General features: G+C 42.1%; 1 protein-coding gene across 4 annotated transcripts; it reads right to left on the bottom strand.

Moving 5' to 3' along the window:
* Positions 1-462: 462 nt before the first annotated feature.
* On the bottom strand, positions 463-17,568 carry agfg1a (ArfGAP with FG repeats 1a). Of its 4 annotated transcripts, none has more exons than XM_079272696.1 (13): positions 17,284-17,568; positions 12,027-12,120; positions 10,234-10,349; positions 9,429-9,594; positions 8,917-9,079; positions 7,526-7,645; positions 3,694-3,874; positions 3,472-3,540; positions 3,303-3,382; positions 2,681-2,791; positions 1,750-1,902; positions 1,452-1,546; positions 463-1,255 (listed from the first exon to the last, which is right to left on the bottom strand). In XM_079272696.1, the coding sequence occupies exons 1-13, from the start codon at positions 17,448-17,450 to the stop codon at positions 1,196-1,198; spliced, it is 1,575 nt and encodes a 524-aa protein (XP_079128822.1). In that variant the 5' UTR covers positions 17,451-17,568; the 3' UTR covers positions 463-1,195. The 4 variants fall into 4 exon arrangements, with proteins under 4 accessions (XP_079128822.1, XP_079128823.1, XP_079128824.1 ...); XM_079272697.1 differs by having other exon boundaries at positions 7,526-7,642; XM_079272698.1 differs by lacking the exon at positions 3,472-3,540.
* Positions 17,569-18,534: the final 966 nt, after the last annotated feature.

The following is an 18,534-nucleotide window of genomic DNA, read 5'->3' as shown; positions in this document are numbered from 1 at the left end:
TACGCTCCTGGAAGTTAGCCAATAGGAATTGGGATAAACGGAAGGGGAGGAGTTTCCAACGGATATGAGGGCGGGATCTAGAAAGTGTTTTTCTGCCTCTTTTAGCCTGGGACGGCTGTGTCCTGGGACCAGAGATAGTTTTTTCCAAAGTGGGTTAATATTGTAATATTTAATAGGAGCAATGTACTGCAATGTGGAATTAAATTCCTTTTAATTATAAACTGGTTTTGGTAGATTTATTATTGCAGCGTGTCCACTGTAAACAGCAGCGGGACACGTGCTCTGGCCTCCTCGCTGTGGAACAGACTAAAACTTCCACAACTGTGAACACACGCCGATATAAAAGCACAAACGCTTCAAATTACTGACTGCAACACCATGAATATAAATCTTTTTTTTCTTTATATGTATACAAAACAAATATACAAGATTTTCCATACATCAATATAAATGAATGGTTTGGTCATTTCTTCTTACTTAAAATTCATTTTTATATATATTTATATATACTGTATAAATTTACACATTAACTTAAAATCCTCTAATACCCAATGCAAGTGGTTTTCACCTCATTAGCCATTCCTTTTCTTCACTAATGGACTGACTGTAGTTCAGGAGCGGTGTGACCTGGGCGTCTGTCAGCAGGACACGGGACATTGTTTTTTTTTCATCAGTGAGAATAGTTAACCTAAAAAGGAACCTGCACACACAAACAGTTTGGTTCTTCACAAATACAGTAAGTGGCGGTACCAATTAACTTATCCAAGCAACAGTTCTGTCTCAACAAATCTTATGTGTAAGATACAAATACTGATATGTACAAAGCGCTAATTTCCAAAAAGAAAAATGAATATGTACAGAATTGCAGCATGATGAATGGGATATAGTGTACGCAATAACTTCGTTTTCAGCCAGTTTGATTATACATTGTGGTTCAGTAGAGGCCAGGCCAGTTCACAGGTTAAATAGAGACGAGGGGAGCGGCCTCTCCCTCTGCACATACCATCACTTTGATTTGTAGCCAATGATAGCGTCAGCATGACCGTCTTGTCGTATTGTTCCATTTGTGACGAACTGCGATACAAAATACAAATCCTTACAAACATCGTGTTTAAAGCTACTTGTGAAACATACAGTGCAATAAGTGCAAGCGCGCCAGTTGTTGACCCTGTAGTGGAGCGGATTGGACGGATCGCTATAAGAAGGGATTCGTTGAAGAGCCTCCTGCTGGATATTGTGCAGACGGACCCGCACCCTACAAGGAAGAGGAGATACACCAACGCATCAGAAATCATACTTATTACTACTTAGCATTGAGAGGAGGGTCAAAATCAATCCACTATCCATCAATATAAAATCAATGATGAACTAAAAATGAAAGTTTATTCTCGATCAACAATAGTCTTTGCTCATAGGACCGAAGTCCCTTCATTCTTCTGTATCTCACTAACCAGGAAAGGGTTGCTCGAGAGCATAGGTCCAGCCATCTGCTGCCCGAAAGGAGTCACAACAGGCTTGGGCTGACCAAAGACTGCAAATCCTCCACCTGAAAGAAATGTTCATCGTCATTTAGAAGACAACTCACTTGGGTTCAGGTGAGCAAACCTCATTGAATAGAATGGCACGACTCCAAACAGACATTTTTAAGGGATGTAAGTGCAGTGATGCGACAATCATTCAGTCAGATGCACGTGCAAGCTTGAATTTGAGCATTATTGATGCAGACGATCTACAGTAAGACACACACACCGTTGGGTTGCTGGGGGTATGCAGGAGGCTGAGGGAAGGGAGCCTGGCCAGGAAAGGGTTGCTGGAACGTTCCACTAAAGCTGGTGGGGAGGTTGAAGGCTGCAGCATTCCCAAATCCAGCTGGCATACTCATGGAGCCCGTGCCAAATGATGCTGCAACACAGCAGGACAGGCACTGGTTAAACAAGCCTGGACATCTACAGGCATACAACAATAAATAACAGGGATGAAATAAATGGTTTGCACCTATTACTTCCATTTATTCAAAGAATTATGATTTCACAGCACGTAAGACTTGCCTATAAAGTGTGACATTACACAGGAGCTGGCACACATCAGCAGAAAACACAATCATACAAATACTAAGATGTTAATAATATCAGCAGTTTGTTAGAAAGCAATATATTTAAAGTAAACTTAAATGAGTGATTTTCAGAATCTCAAGGTGCACGTGTTTGTACAGTTGAAACACATGCAGATTACGGTTGTCTCCAGACAAGCCTTCAGAAAAAGGTTTGAGCGAGAGTCAGACATGAGGCTGTAACACTAGCAGTAAAGCCCCAGTGTCCTCTGATCCCCAGACAGGAGCACAGCATCCCCACAGTGTAGCAAGTGGAATCAAACTGAGCAATCAGACATCTGGTAGAAATGCTCCGACCGATGTCAACGACATGAGTCACAGTAAAGTTTCCTGGGTTTATTCATTGAACAAACCATTTTATGACAGTGCCAAGCTAATGAAAGTCTAGATTATTACGGTGCACTCCCATTTTTTTAATGCGTCTTTAAAAAAGCGTGTACGCCTCTTTCTTACTGTTAAAAGGAAAATGTTGTGGAAACCATAATACTACTGCATTAACTGAATATGTTGATTGTGTATGTGTAGCACATATAGTACACTGCCCAGACACACACACACACACACACACACCTGCTGCTGCTGCTGCAGCCGCTGCCGCCATATTAGCTGCTCTGCCGTTGCTCTGGAACGGGTTGGTGGGAGCCGTTGGTGGCGCAGCTACAAACGGATTAGTTGACTGAGCTGTTGGGAGAGAGAGGCATCAAGTCACCAAACAAGTGTGAAACAGAGCAATAAAGTGCACAACCTCAACATATTAAAAACACAAGCATTGATCCACGGAGGATGCCTCAATAAACATGTTCATGCCGCTCCCACACAAATGACGCCCAGTTGGTGATCTTTTCAACAAAACTCATGGCAGTAAGATGGTGACATTTGGGGGGAAAACTGTTGTAATTTTAGAGCACATACAGTCTACATCTTTTCAAACACAACGTGTATGAAATACCATGATGATTTTTTACTGATTAGTGATCCACCCTCACCGATCACATCTGCAACCTGGTCTTGACATCTCAAGTCCTCCCAGAAGAATACAAAAATCCAAAACACTCCATTTACACACTCTATTTACACTGTAGCTCACCCTGGGACTACCCCGTGGTTTAAAGATTACTTCTGACTTTATAAATCATTACGGATTTACATTTGGGAGAACAATTAGCACAAACAACCCTGTAGGTTCACTCACCACCAAAACCTTGAGCCATGCCAGGCAGCGCCTGCTGTGCGTGTGCGGTTGACATCCCAGTCTCTGGGCCAAACATACCCCTGCAGTGGAACACGGTCAACACATAAGATCATCGTGGAAGCACAAAGAGAAGACCAAAAACAATCCTGTGTGCTGGGAGTGTGCTCACTGTATGTTTGTAGGTTGCTTTGGATAAAAGAGTTTGTTAGTGAAGTTGCCAGATAGTTGATCATGTATTCTGAAAAAAATGAATGTCTTCAATTAGATGCACCGACATGAACATACATTCATCAATTATTTTATTTTAAAAACTGTATTTTGTAGATTTAGGTGTTTGGTTCCCACTATAGCAGGGGGCTTACTGTGTGTGTGTGTGTGTTTAGTGTCTCACCCTTGTGAGGTGCTGGTGGGGTTGTAAACACTGGTGGCAGGGACCGAGGGGCCAAAGACAGTATCAAGCTCAGCGAGAGCAGCATAGCGGTCCCCCCCTGCTGACATTGCTGACTGCTTCTGAGGAAAACCAGATACTCCTGCCGCCGCGGCTGAGCTCACCCCAACAGGAATCCCACCTCCTGGAATAAAGAGCACAGGACAGCAGAGTCGGGTTCAATCCAACTCAACTCATCGAGGAGGAAAACTGAAATTTCCGGAGATATCTGCCATATTCAACCTATTAAAAACAACGGGGAATACATAAATGTTAGCACATACATACAGTTTGTAAACTAAAACCAGTATAATTCACAGACACCCGAGTGCCAGAATTCTGACCAAGTGAAATGAAACCAATACAAATGGCATTCTTCACAGCAAGAAGGGATTTCCATCATTTGCAGAGGCCTGTTGTCTTTACACAGGCTGGCTCAGCAGTACTGAGGCCAGCAGGCTGATTGGGGGGGGGAGAGAAGCCATAAAAAAAAAAAGAAAAAAAAATACACCCAAGCCTCAGCTAAGCCAAAAAGTAAGTGATTAAAAATCCAATGTTGGGGCTGATTGATTTTGTAGCCGTTTTGAGAGAGACTATGTCTGTCCCTGCACTGGGAAGAAGACTCATAGGGACTTAAAGCTATGCGCCTGGTTTCATGTTGTTAGTTGTGTTTTTTTTGGTTAACCTCTATCCCTACAATGAGGACCTATGAAACAGGCTAGGCAGGGGACGTTTACCTTGCTCTGTTTTGGCAGAACTAAACCCGTTATCCAGGTCAGCCAGGGCTGCGTATCTATCGGCAGGGAGGCTAGTACTCTGTACAGCATCTCTACCGGCTCCTGTGGAGTTACTCTGGGAGGAGCAACTGAAGGATCCAAAGTCAGCGCTACACGATTTGGGGCAGTTGTCAAAATTTGCAAAGTTGGCATTTGCTAGTCCACCTGAGGCGCTACCTGCATGAAAGAGAGAGATTACAAGTCAAAAGGGGGTCTCGACTGCTGGTTGTGAGTGACAGCATTAACAGGGCGGAGCGGGAGACGGGATCAGCATGGAGGGTGAAGCCGGGCTGGGTTACCTTCATCATCTATAGGGTGGGTAGCAACACATCTAAAAACATGGCCTCTGCAACACTGCACTATGCTGGTTCTGCATTAGCCTGTGAACCTAAGGAACATTTTTTGAGGCACAGAACAGCAAAACAGTCTCTTTGTTGAGTGTCTCGGTTACATCTGAGCTCAGCACCATACTGTGAACAAAGGGAGTCACAGATAAAAACCAGCCCAAAACGTGTAAACAGAGGCATGGAAAACAACTTAAAGGTAAACGACCTTTGGTCTGCCCACCACCCTGTCGGCATTACTGGGCTCGGTATTGAGAACGCCATCACTTTCAACCACATCCAAGATTGTTACCAAACAACAATAACACGGTAGTCATTGCTTTTTAAGAGCAAAAAACACAGAAGCCTATTCAAGAATGGCTTAGGATTGTACCGCTCTACATACCTGTGTGTCATTTGATTCACACTGTATGTTTATGTTTGACAACAATGGTATTCAATGTACTTCCCCCCCTTTTAAAAAAGGGATCTACGAAGGCTTGCAGATGAAAATCAAGAGCGGTTATTATTGTGATCCTGAAGGGGAGGGACGGCAATGTTGAGCCATCACACCAGTTCATTCTCAACCAGTGGTTTTATTGCATTCTGTGGAATGTTTGTTTAACTACCTTTAGCAAAGGGACAGGTACAACCTCACATGCATCTAAAAAACACATGCTGAGAGAAGGTTTTTATATCTGTTTTTTAGAATAAGAACGCCATTAGCAGTTATAAACTTTCTCTGAACAGTGGTTCTGAAGAACTGAAGTTGTCTACATAACATTGTACGGCTTCAGAATACCGGGCACACCTGGTATTTAGGCGAACACTTAAACCCAAAATCCCTTTTTTGAAGAAACTCCTCATGAAGGAATCATTGGGTTTCATTTTTCTTCATGCATTATTTCTTACATACTGAAAATGTACTAAGTTACTCATCATTATAGTCATCAAGGGAACATTATTATTGTGTTCTATCCTGTTGTTATCGTGTCTCTTCTCTTTTGCAGCGTTACTTTGTCGTGTGCTTTAATTTGGTCTAAACCCCACAGTGGTTCACAATGTCAGCAACAATCAAAGCCTTGTATCACTGTTTTCAACCAGTGATTCAGAGTTCCAAACACAAAAAGAGCTACAGTGAGACATACATCACATCCAGAGAGAGAAGGAACAGAGTGGCTATATTAGATGGTGAAAAAGGGTGGAAAGCTGTTAAGAGGGCGAGAGAGAGCGAGAGCAAGAGCGAGCGAGAGACTTACTGTGTGCAACCTGAAGAGGCAGACCAGTGGCAAACTCACCAATACTGCGGCTGGATGAAAGAGCAGTGAACGCTGGCAGCCAAAAATCAAAGAGGGAGGGAGGAAATGGGGCAATGAGCAATGGAAGACAGGGCGGAGAAACAAAAGCAACGGTGTCAACTAAACCAGAGATAAAAAGTGAAGAGCGTGAAGTCAAAGCAAATCAAGTGCTGCTGAAGCAAAAGGGTGAAAGACAGACATGAAACAGAACGGACAGTTTAGGCCAGATAGCAGAGTGAATCAGTGTCTGTGAGAGAGGGATTATCTCACAGAGCCACTAGTGATGGGAGCTTTATCCATCAAGCAATAGGCATACTAAAAAGATCACTGTCCAGCTTCTCACAGAGGAAGTTATCAATGTACACCAGCAGAGGGCACTATAGCACTCAACATTGTCCTGAGGCTAAGGAGGGGTGTGTGTTTGAGGAACAGTCACTTTTTTTGTATGTATGCGAGAGAGAAGAGAAACATTAGACCACAATGACAAACACAGGTAAGACAAGGACAACAGTATGTGGTAGAATATATTTTAAGAACACAACATACGTGATTAAAACGCAAGCCTTAGGAGCCAAGCATAGATTCAACTAAATTACACTGTGCAAAACCACAGCAGCCTATATTAATGCTAATGTTCAGGCCCCAATATATAATATGTAAATCCTATAATATTCCCATGTCCCAAGGACACGGTACTAGAGCAGTAACATGTATATTACTTTAATCCTCTGCCTATTGAGTGCACAGTGATCTTTACATGTTTTATGATGATGATTTTATCTCATAAAAATGAAAATAATGTGCATATTCAAGAGATATATTCGTCCAATCACCTAACACTCACTTTTAAAGTGTAGGAAGTGTTCACTGCTCTCGTGTACAATCATCACTTTGCCTCTGATTTCTCACAGTTGGTAACCTGTATGAACCCAAACAGTTATCAATGTAAAACGAGCTTTCAAAAATAGAGATATGCTACATGTGGCGCTGAGAGTAAATGTTTCTAATGAGTCTGCAATGGCGTGCAAAATGCCTCGTGCTCCATTATCGCTGAAATGATGGCCTGTGGCACATACCATGTTAACATAAGGTCATGTGTTCAGCTGCAGCCAAGGACAGCTTCTGTTTGAGAACACAGAAAAATGTATTGTTTTTTTTATTTGCCTGGAAGGAATTTATAAATGGAAACTTTTGCTTCTATTCTCGGTCATGAAACTTTATTTGGTCTACTTGAAGAGTACAGTGACCATCTGGTGTACAGTTGTCTTCCACACTTGCAATCTCTTGCTACTTATTCCTATTTATTACTTTGTGTGTTATACGTACATTGTCAATAGTTGTGTGCACATAAAGCAATGTGATTTGGATGTGTGCCACTTGTGAAGGGAACGTGCTCTACCTGTATTTGAGGGGTGGAATGGGGCTTGGGGGGCGGAGGGGAAACCACCTGTCGACCCAGAGGTGCTCCCAAATGCATCAAAATTAGCAAAGTCTGCGTTTGCGTTGGCATTCTGTGCTGCTGAGGTGGTGTCAGGACGAGGACAGACAGGTGGAACAAAAAAAAAACAATGAGAGGAAAACAATGGATGAGATAATAGAATGGATTCATACATGTAATGACAAAAGGCATGGATGACAGACTACAACACAAACACAATGGATTGAGTGCTAAATATGAGAGATAATCATGAGAGTGGCGTCACGTGACAATAAAATGCAACGCGGATTTAAAACGCCAGAAAGATAGTCTGTTGTTCTCCCATTAGACAGGAGAGAGAGGAGAGCTCCAGTGGAGATGGACCTTTAGTAAGCAGCTACCAGTTCGCTTCAATTCTGCTAGCGCAGCCTCCCACAGCAGGTTGGCGCTGGCTGAATTCTAGATGCTTCTCAGTCGCTAGCTGAAGGCAGCAGACAGCTGCTGTCCCTGCAAAGTAGTCGCCTACAGCGGACAAAGCGGAAATACGAGTTTCAAAGTGTCCACGACCACAACTCAGCGGCACGAGTTCTAACCAGGACAAAGCGATCAGACCGTGTAACCTCAAAGCCTTTCTGGGTTACCGGTTGCCTTCAGAATACAATTCAAAATCCTCCTTTTGGTTTACAAAGCACCAGCTGGTCTGGCTCCACAGTACATGTCAGACATGCTGTCAGTTTATAACCCCAGCTGATCTCTCCGGTCAAAGAGGAAATCTCCTCTTTGTGGCCTAAGCACTTTCTAAATCAGGTGAGATGGCTTTCAGTATTTATGCACCTGAAGAATGGAACGGTTTGCGGGCTGATCTCAGATCCAACACCGTTCTTGTAAATCCAAACTGAATACCTTCATTCTCACTCAAGCATTTCCTTAAATGAACACATCATATCTGTACAGTATGCTTGTTGTATGTGCGTATGGATTCTATGTACATTTATGGATGTCTATGTTTATTTTTGCTGCTTTTTGTCGCCGTTTTGTTTTTATGCAAATCACTCTGAAATGCTTTGTATGATATGATGCTGTACAATTGAATATGCTTTTTATTATCATTATTATTATTATATGTATGGCTGCTGACATTTCACATATTCCGCCTCGGTTTTATAAGAGGTGATGATTAGAATGCAACATCAATCATCAGCATTTAACATGAGCAACATTATCTGAAGTCTAGAGTTCACGTTTTGTCACACAGAAATAGGCAAACATACACATACATTTAAATTAGGTTCATCTGAAATGTGTCAATCCCACCCTGCATCCACTTATTGCCTTGAGTTATTCAATCAATCAATTAGTTGTCTGTTCCTTACTTGTGTGGCTGTTGAAATGTGCAAAGTTAGCAAAACTGGAGCTGGCGCCTGCGTTGATGTTGGGCGGGGCAGCGAAGATGTCTCCACCCAAGTCACTGAGGAGGTCGAACCTTTTGTCATGGAACTGCTGCTGATGGGTTTGTCCACGGCTCACCACTGGAGACTGGTGGACACAACAGATGGATATTTAAAAAATTAAACTGCAGTTATGTGCTGATCACTATGCACTAAGTGTATGAGTCCTTGAACAACATGAAGACTAAGGAAGACAAGGAATAAACCATTTAAGAGGCAGAGTATTTGTCTATGTCTATGTCTTCAAAGTGTCTTCGTTCATATAAAAGCATGAAATCTCTCCCAGTGAGTATATTTGCTCATTGATAACAAAACAAACATGGATTCAAAATGTCAATGATCAAAGTTGTTTTCGTAAGTACTTCGTTAAACATTGCCAGTCCTTCATGGATGAGCAAACAACTTCCTCATATGCATATGCATCACATAACTCTCACCTGGTTCGGTGGGGTGTTCTTGTTGAGGTGGAGGGAGGGGGCCGACTCCCCCAGCAGGGATTTCAGTGGTCTAACCTCCGGGGTGCTGCTGGTGCTGCTGTTCGAGGAGCCGGAGATGGAAGCATGGACGGAGGCAACTACTTTGGCCTGCTCAGGAGGTACGTACCTAGGAAACACATTACATGCATTACATGCTAATATGATTACAGTTAAAACAATGTGACATTATCAAAATAATGGTATCACAGCCTTTTGGCAAAACAAGCATTTTGCCAATCCAAATGTGATAACAGAAAGTGTTTATTTGGGTACAATGCTTTTCACAGCTAGCAGCCAGGCCACGTGTTACATGATGGCCTACGTGAGAGGAAACGCCCATCTGCAGCGAGTGTAGGCACGTCGACACAAGCTCACCTCCCTTTGATCTGACTTCAAAGAGTTATTAAAGCTGATGACAGAAGTACTGCCATCTAAACTAACAGTTGTAATAATCTAATAGTTGACTGAGTACTTGCAAACTGAAATGATGCATCTCAGTTTCATGTGGCAACAGTCTAACGGCATAAACCAACAGTCTCACTCAATAAACATTTACTTTTTATAACTAAACCCTAATCTGCAAGTATCAATACAACACGTATTAAAGAAGGGTGCGCGGTGGCTTGCCCGAGACTAACTGCGATGAGCCGCCTGTGAGGCTTTTACAAGCCAGAGAGGAGAACAACACGAAGAAAAGTGTCTGTGCAGCGCACATTGGCAGAGGATAGTTTATATCTGGCACTGCCAGCTTGTAAAACTGACTTACCATCTCTTCTTCTCATATTTATCTTGAAGGAACTCCTTGACCTTCTGTGGTTCTCTGAAGTCTGGTATTGAGGTGGTTCTGTCGTCATAAAGGCTGAGCCACATCCGTTTACATACCTGGAACACACGGGGGAACGGGACATGGGGTTTTAGGTGGAACATTTGTCGTAAAAACGTCAACCTTTAATAATTAGCCATTCAAAATGGTTAAGCTGAAGTGAAGTAGGAGCAAACGAAAGATAAGCCACGGGCAAACAAAGTTATATGGTCAATCACCTTTAAGCCAAGTTAAAGAGAGCATTCACTGATTTATAGAAACTGTAACCATGTGCAAATTAGACCAGGTCTACTGCAGACGACTGTCCGTTCATGTGCACCGCACAGACGGACGTCTTCCACGTGTTTGAAATAAAGGCAAACATGAGTTGGCCCCATGTCTGGAAAGAATACTTGATAATGGTGAAATCAGTCCAAGTCTCACCTCTCCCTGGCCTTGGATAGCATTCCTAAAGTATTTGCCTAATCCTGTAGAGAGAGATTTATAGGCTTCATGCGTGTGTGCACTCAGTGTCGGCTGCTGCCCTGTGGATGAAGCAATAGAGCTTGAAGAGGCAGCGTGGCTCTTATGTTGTAAACCTCTGCTGCGGATATTTCTTGAGCTGGGTTTGGTGCACAAACTCACAGCACGTACAGGCTCACCTTTTCTTTTTAATCAATAGGATTTTGAAAACGGCAACTGCTGAAAATACAAAGTTATGCGTCGAGTGCTCTCTGTGGAAGGACAAAAAGGCCAGTAGTGTTTATAAAGCAGCCTTGAAGGACGTGTGCATCAGCTCCAACCTTCAGTCTCCTGCATGTCTGCAACAGCTTTTAATAGGCTGAGCTTCCCATGTGGCATCGCTCTATTTCATACTCCATTCACCAGAAATGGCTCGTGAATGATGCATTTTCGGTCCTCTGTGCAATACAAATATGCGGTGCTACTCAGATTATGATGGATTGGACAATGACAAACATATGGACTGTAACCTATAACCATTTATTTAACTTCATCTATTTATTTATTCTGTTGTGTTATTACAAAAACTGCCATGCAATGACGATATTTATCACATTTTATGCCATTTCTGTTAAATATATATTCTTGTAAATAGAGAACGAGGCCAGTAATACTGCATTTGATTTTGTTTTCACTGTTCAAAACTGATTATGTATCCTTAAAATGCTTGAAATGTTTTGGTAATCGAGTAAAATAGCTCATCGAAATTGACTGCACTGTATAAAGGCAAAGTTAAATTAAAGGAACAGTGTGAGAGATTTAATCTCGTGGTGAGGTTGCAACAACGCGACCCTCCGCTCACCCCTCCCTTTCCAAGCATGTCGGAGAACTACGGTGGCCCTCAGGTAGGAATAGGTTTCTTTAGGGTTTTATTACTGCAAGGAGCTACTTTCATCAATACTCTGACTCAACCATTGCTGTTAAAAACATGTATAGTATTTCAAAAACAATTAAATTCAAAACAGGAATAGGAGTTATTTATAATTTAGACATAACTAAGTATGGAGCCCAAAAATCATAAAATAGTAATATATATATATATATATATATATATATATATATATATATATATATATATATATATATATATATATGAATAAATGTGCCCATATGGTACTAAATTACTGCTACAATAATATTAAGGTGCCATGTATTTTTTCTAAATGTTGATTGTTTCTGGGTCGGGGCCATCTCTAGTCCTGCTTGCTTGCATGATGGATTGAGGCGATGCCTACCTCATTGCCATGTTTCTGTAGGAACTCTATTTCCAGTTGCGTGAAGGTTGTCATTGAGATGGACTTGACTCTGTGAGGTGGATTCAGTCCTCGTCTGTAGGTGAAGAAATAGAAACTGGTCAGATTAATTTGAAGACACTGTACATACATGGCGACCTCATTAGGACACTAGGACATTAGGATCGGGATCCCCCCCCCCCTCTCTCAGGAGGGTGTTATTGAATTAGCAACAAGCTAACTGGCTGGTGTGACGACAGCACGACAGAGAAAAGACAAAGGAACAGAACAGAGGAAGTGGGTGAACCGCTGTCCTATCTGTCACTGACTGAACTGCGGTTGTCAGAGCAGTAAAAGAACGAGTGATGTCCCCGAATATAGACGCTTCCATTATGGAGCAACACCCATTAGCCCACAAGCCGCGCTCATTTCCTCGAGAAGGTCACAGCTCATGCCACAATGGCCCAAATTAAAATAAGCCCGGTGACTGTAAGAGAGGAAAAAAAGCCATCTTTAGACTTTTATATTAAGCTCCAGTAAGCCCGGCAGTAAGTGAAAACGAATGTAGCGCTGGCTTCAAGGTCGCCACCTGTTTTGTTTGCATGCTAATTAGCATTTAGCATGCAAAGCAGAATGTTTTAACTGTGACCAGAGTGTAACTGCTGAGCACCGTATTCCTCAGGAGAAGGAAAAGACTTTCCTGATATCTCAAAGCACCCCAGGGCACCCGTTTTAATAACCACTGCTCTAGGAAACAAGATCCACAGAGTCCCAATTACAAACACGACGTTACACGTAAAGCAGTCAGCTCCTAAAGGCAGTGAAATACTAGACTGCTAAATTATTCACCGTTGTTACCCCCGTTACAGAACACGTTCTCACGGCCACCCATTGTTTACACATCCACCAATCAGATGACTGTTCCGCAAGGTGTTTCAAACAATAGCCGTGTGGATTACCATTCAAAACTACAAGACAGAAAACAGGTGGATACAATGACGGGAGCGGCCCTTATGTTCCTACCTTAGCGTGAAGTAGAACCATGGGAACTACTACTGCTATTTTAGGGGGAAGACTTGATCGACTTGTGCCAGTTATGTCATGCTGGTCAAACTTTCAGAAACGAAAGCTACGGCCAAAATAATGCTACTAACCTAACAGAAAACAGCTCAATGCAACTACATTTCCTAAAAGCTTCAATGTGTTTTGCTGCACCATGAGGTAGCTAACTGATCAGATAGTGTGGTGATGAAACAAGGTCACATACAGGGAGAAAGCTCCATAGCCCTTAAGGTCTAAATATGATGACAGCATCTCTACCCAACTGTCCAAAAGGATTTGCGACGCTATAGTCAGGGTCTCATTACAACCTTTCATCACGATACGCTCCACATCAGCAATGTCTGTAACACAAAGATGAAATAAACCACTGATCATCAGTCCCCAGATCATATCTATTGGTAGCATAGTGCATCAGAGAACAGTAGCACATATTGCACAATCAAATAATTATGACCTAGTCACTACTTTTCATCAGAGCAGCTCAGCCGGGAGAACTCTGCTCATTTGCATACTGGCTCCAGGGTGAGAGAAACTGGCAACGTCAAGTCTGAAGAGAGAGGAGAGGCGATGCATCGTCCTTCACTCTGCAGCTTCAAGTACAGAACGTCTTTCACAATTAAAGGCAGAATGAGTCAGGTTTGTCAGTTGAGGTTTGGAAACACCACATCATACAGTTGTTGGCATTTTTCACCGGCTCAACGCCTCCTTGTTATAAATTTGATCAAAGAAAATGCCAATTCTTTCATGAGCTCCCTATCAAATCAGCATTTGCCAAAATAAACCATTGTTAATTTGTCAGCCAACAGGGCTTCAGACTCTGCAATAGATTAAGAAATCAAATGTCAGGGGCACGGGAAATCCAAACACGCTGAGTTAAAGTTATATCTGCTAACTTGCCATTGATGAATATTATCCAGGCCCACCTCTGTCACGTCACAGTTGGAGCCCTGCGTACTCAAGAACACATAGGCCAAGTGGGGTTACTTCCTGCCACGGGCAATTCTCCAGAAAGAGACATTGTGAGTGCTGTTCCTCCTGGGAAGGCCTCCACCTTCATCAGGAATGTGTTTACAGAGCAGATTCCAACTCCACCCATTAAACAACCACAACTATGGGGGGGTTGTTAGCCATACCCCTGCTATCACCAATAAACATTTTAATTATATTACTGCCCACAAGTCGAATGGAAGGAGAAAGGGGAAACAACTTCCTTAAATTATAAATCACTTCTACGATTGCCTCAGCAAAGTCTCTACCGATCAAATGACCTTAAAAGACAGTTTGAATCAGCAACATAACTCAGTCAAGTCAAGACAGTAACCACAACACTACACCAAGACTGAGTGTGAACACTTCGGCGCTCTCTCACAAAGTCTTTACCTCTCTACAATTAAAGAAGAGCGAGAGGCAAACAGTGACCTCTGTCACTTCCTGTGGCACACAGAACACCGCATGCTGCTGATGCAGCAGCACGGTGGGGACACACCACTTCCTGAGCCTACAATCACACCGAGCTTCCTGCATACATCAGGCAGACGGCAATCCTTTGAAGCCCCAGACTCTTCTGCTGAAAATATTTCCGCCACTAAGATTCCACACATGTTTTGTCTTCGTAAAAATTTTGTAAAAAAAGACAGCAGGAGAGAGAGAGAGAGAAAGAGAGGGGAGGAAATGTAATCTCAAGCTATTCAAAAACTCAATTAACTGACATTACAAACTAAAAGCATAGGGTGAGCAGATGGGACAGTCTCAGTGGAGTCCCCGCAGACCCACCAGTGAAGGCAAATGGAGGGCAAACTATGCCTATCAGCAAAAATAAAAATGAATCTCATTCTTTTCAATGCTACAGTAAATAACCTTCACATTCAGCTAAAACAGTTTGTACAGATTAAGGTCACAAACCAAGTCACACGGGGGCTGTATCTAGGCAAGGTCTGTGGGACAAAGAGCAGAGTAGTGTGTCGATGACGTAGTCTACCGCTGCCGACAAATTAAACTATACGGTCATCAGTGAGCAACAAATACTTTCCCTTTGCCCTGCAAAATGATTAGAATAACCATTATTGACATGTAATGAACGGCAGGATGATTTCCATAAAGCATTAAGAAACACCAGTGCAAGGAGCCGACGGATGAACAGCTTATTGATTTACAAGCTATAGCCCACGGCCATCTTGCTCTCCTCAAATGTTATCACTACCCAAGGCTATGATAAGTAAAGATAACTCATGTTTACAATCCGAGATAAACTATGTGTTAGAAAGATGGGAAAGAGAGGAACAGAATTACTGATTGAGCCAAAACTATAACTATGATGCTATGTTTGTGAACTAGATCAAAAGTCCTTGTTAGACTGGTGTACCAATGGAAAACTGGGCTGTGTAGCTTTTAGCACTTGCTGTACGAGTGTAGGTTTGGGCAGTACGGCCAAAAAATATATCCCGATGTAATTTCATATCTCGATAACGATATATATCACATATATATATATCTGGTAATCCTATTTTGTTAACTCTTGGGTGAATTAAATATTCAACAAATGAAAACGGCAGAGTATTTCCTAATTGTATTAAGAACATTGGTGTAATTAGAGAAATCTAAATAAAGCTATACAGTAAGACGACCATTTTTACATGCACACAGATACAGAGTGATGAGATTAAGACAAATGCTTAACTAGACTAGGGTATTTGAAATCAATGAATCAATGAAATAAACACTATTTATTGTAACCAACACTTGTGTTTCATGTGGACCGTTACAACTTATTCTCTACCATTATTATGCAGAGATGACCCTGTCCTGAGCTACGTATATGCACTATTGCATTCTGGGTAACATAGCTGAAAAGGTTGGAGAAGCTTGTGACTGGAAGGTTGCCAGTTGGAGTACAGTTTGTCAATCGCTTTGAAATGAGTGGTGGTGATACAGAAACAAAACAGCAATCTTCAAATTATATTCCCTCAAAATATTTTTTTGAGAAAGTATATGAGACTAAGCATATGGCTTGTTATCAGATGATGGAATTATGTATCGCAATATGACAATATATACGATTTCATCATGGTATGATTCCATTGAAAGATGATTAATTATCAAATGGAATGATTGCCAGTTATTGTGCAATGGATCAAACATTTAGATAGCCATGCAACCAATTGTCAATACTATATTGTACCACATTATATTTCATTCTAAATGTGGCCTGCATCACACATATCCACAACACAAAACCGATTCAACATGCAACTTTACGCAGCTTTATTGATGTGGGCTATCTTTGGAAAAAGTAAGGGAATGCTTCACTAATCCCAAATCCCAAACTACAGACGCTTGGTTACACAACTGCACAGCAGAGCTTGAAGTCAGGCAAACGCCATCTAAAGTCAAAACATCCAGCTACACTGAAGCCATCGATGCTGCTGTTAGGTTATTAAACTGGTGTAGGAAGTATACTATGTGTGTATTCGCACAGAAGGTTTTTGGGAGTCAGTCAGTTTTAAAACGAATGAAAGTCTTGCTGATATTTGCCAGTGTGCATTTCTTAGAGAGAGAATAGTGGAATACTTCTAAATCTCACCAAATACAACGGATGATGGCATGAACACCGGTTCTGCGTTACCCGTCGCATCTCAGAATGATGTGGTTTACCCACACCCAGATGTCTACCATCATTTTAAATGTCGGTATGGGTCTGTGGAGTATAATAACAAAAATAGTTAGCTACAATTTAAAACGTTATTCATCCGTCTTTGTATGTGGGAGATAAACCATAGCATACTCAATTAACTAACGCTAGCTCAGTTAAAAGGTGGTGGTCGCCCGACACGTTGCCAGCAACTGGTACCGTTAGCAGCAGCTGGCAGCTGGCTTATCTGACCTAGCTTGTGTCAGATAAGTTAATTTGCTGACATCCGAAGCTAACGTTAGCTAGCATCTAGTCGTAGTTGCAATGTCAGCTTACTGTGCTGCACACCAGCATCACCTCGATGTAACGTACCCCGCCCAACTCAGCAAGACAAGAAAATGTCAAAACAGCGAAACTCACCGCGGAAAACGGTCCTCGATACCGGTCTAGCGTTAGCTCAGGGCTAGCAGGCTAACTAGCTTTGGTTGCCAAATGTGGCTGAAGCGTAAAAAACGTTATATCGTGTACGCCATGTCTAAAGCTAAGGTCACTCGGCGACATGATACTCACAGGATGCCGGAGCAGGAGGTGCACACGAAGGAGCCCACGGTCATGTTGGCATAGGTTGGGCCGCGCTGGTCGCAGTCAAAGCACTTTCTGTTGGGAGGCAAACTCGTCATTTCTCTCAGCATCTTTAGGTGTTTCTCCTCTTGTTTTCGTTTTGCACTAGCCGCCATGGTTAAGGTTATATAGCAGGATTAATAAAACCTGGGGTTAGGCTGGAGGGTCCGCTAGAGTTTTAGCTTTTGTTAACGGTGGCCGGCCCGTGCGTAAGACAGAGAGGGAATGGGTAGGTGGCTCTGTTGTTACGGGGTGCTTGCGTCTCCTCGAACAAGGAGTTTGAGGCGTTGGATCGATAGACTAACGGAAGAAGATGGTTTCTACCGTCGACTTCCGCCTTCGCGTAAATCCCGTTATTCATGCAACCGCATCTTTTTGGTTCAGGGGTGTTTGTATTCTGTGTCCTACGATGATTCTAACACATTTTTTAGAGTCTGGTTTGTTGAGTCACTTCTATTTTAGGAACCGCAATTTGTACCTGTAGTCTACAACAATGTCGCTCCGATGTTGTGTTTGTACTACATATTACTCCTTTTTGACCTGCGTCAATGACATTGTATTTATATTCCTGTAGTTGGCAGTTACTGTATACTACTTTATCGGTGGTTATCAGATAACTTAATTTATATCGATAATTAAGTTATTTTGAAAACAGTAAATTAAGGGCGCACGAGGTGGCTCGACCGAGGAATTACGAATGTTAGAAAGTGACATGAACTATCTTGTCTCTTGAATGAGCTCGCTTGGGGTTGTGCTCATGACAGACCACTACTAGTCTTTCTTTAAAACATAAGCGCCACCATGCGGATTAGCACCGTCACTGCAACACTATGGGGGACGGTCTAATAATAATATTAAGGGATATGGAATTGTGATGGTGTGTTTCTTTCTAATGCTTACGTGCATGTAAAGACAGGACTTGTTAATGAAGAAAATCATGAAATAGTACAAAATGTCTCTTCTGCTTAAAAGTATGAGTGCTGGTCAAGTTGGGCCTTTACAGAGACAATTTACCATTTTTACACTGTCACTCTTAATTAAGTTCCATGTAGAGGTGTGAAAAAAAGACACTTGCCATTAAACATTCAAAAAATATGACTTATTTAAAAAATAATTGAAATTCTTCTTCAAATCCTTAAGCAAGAAACTACAGATGAAACTTAAGTAATGTATCACAATTAAATATCAAGTTTACATCCA

The sequence above is a fragment of the Melanostigma gelatinosum genome (genome assembly GCF_949748355.1).
Source record: "Melanostigma gelatinosum genome assembly, chromosome: 7".
Taxonomy (NCBI): domain Eukaryota; kingdom Metazoa; phylum Chordata; class Actinopteri; order Perciformes; family Zoarcidae; genus Melanostigma; species Melanostigma gelatinosum.
This window is presented reverse-complemented; position numbering and strand designations above follow the sequence as displayed.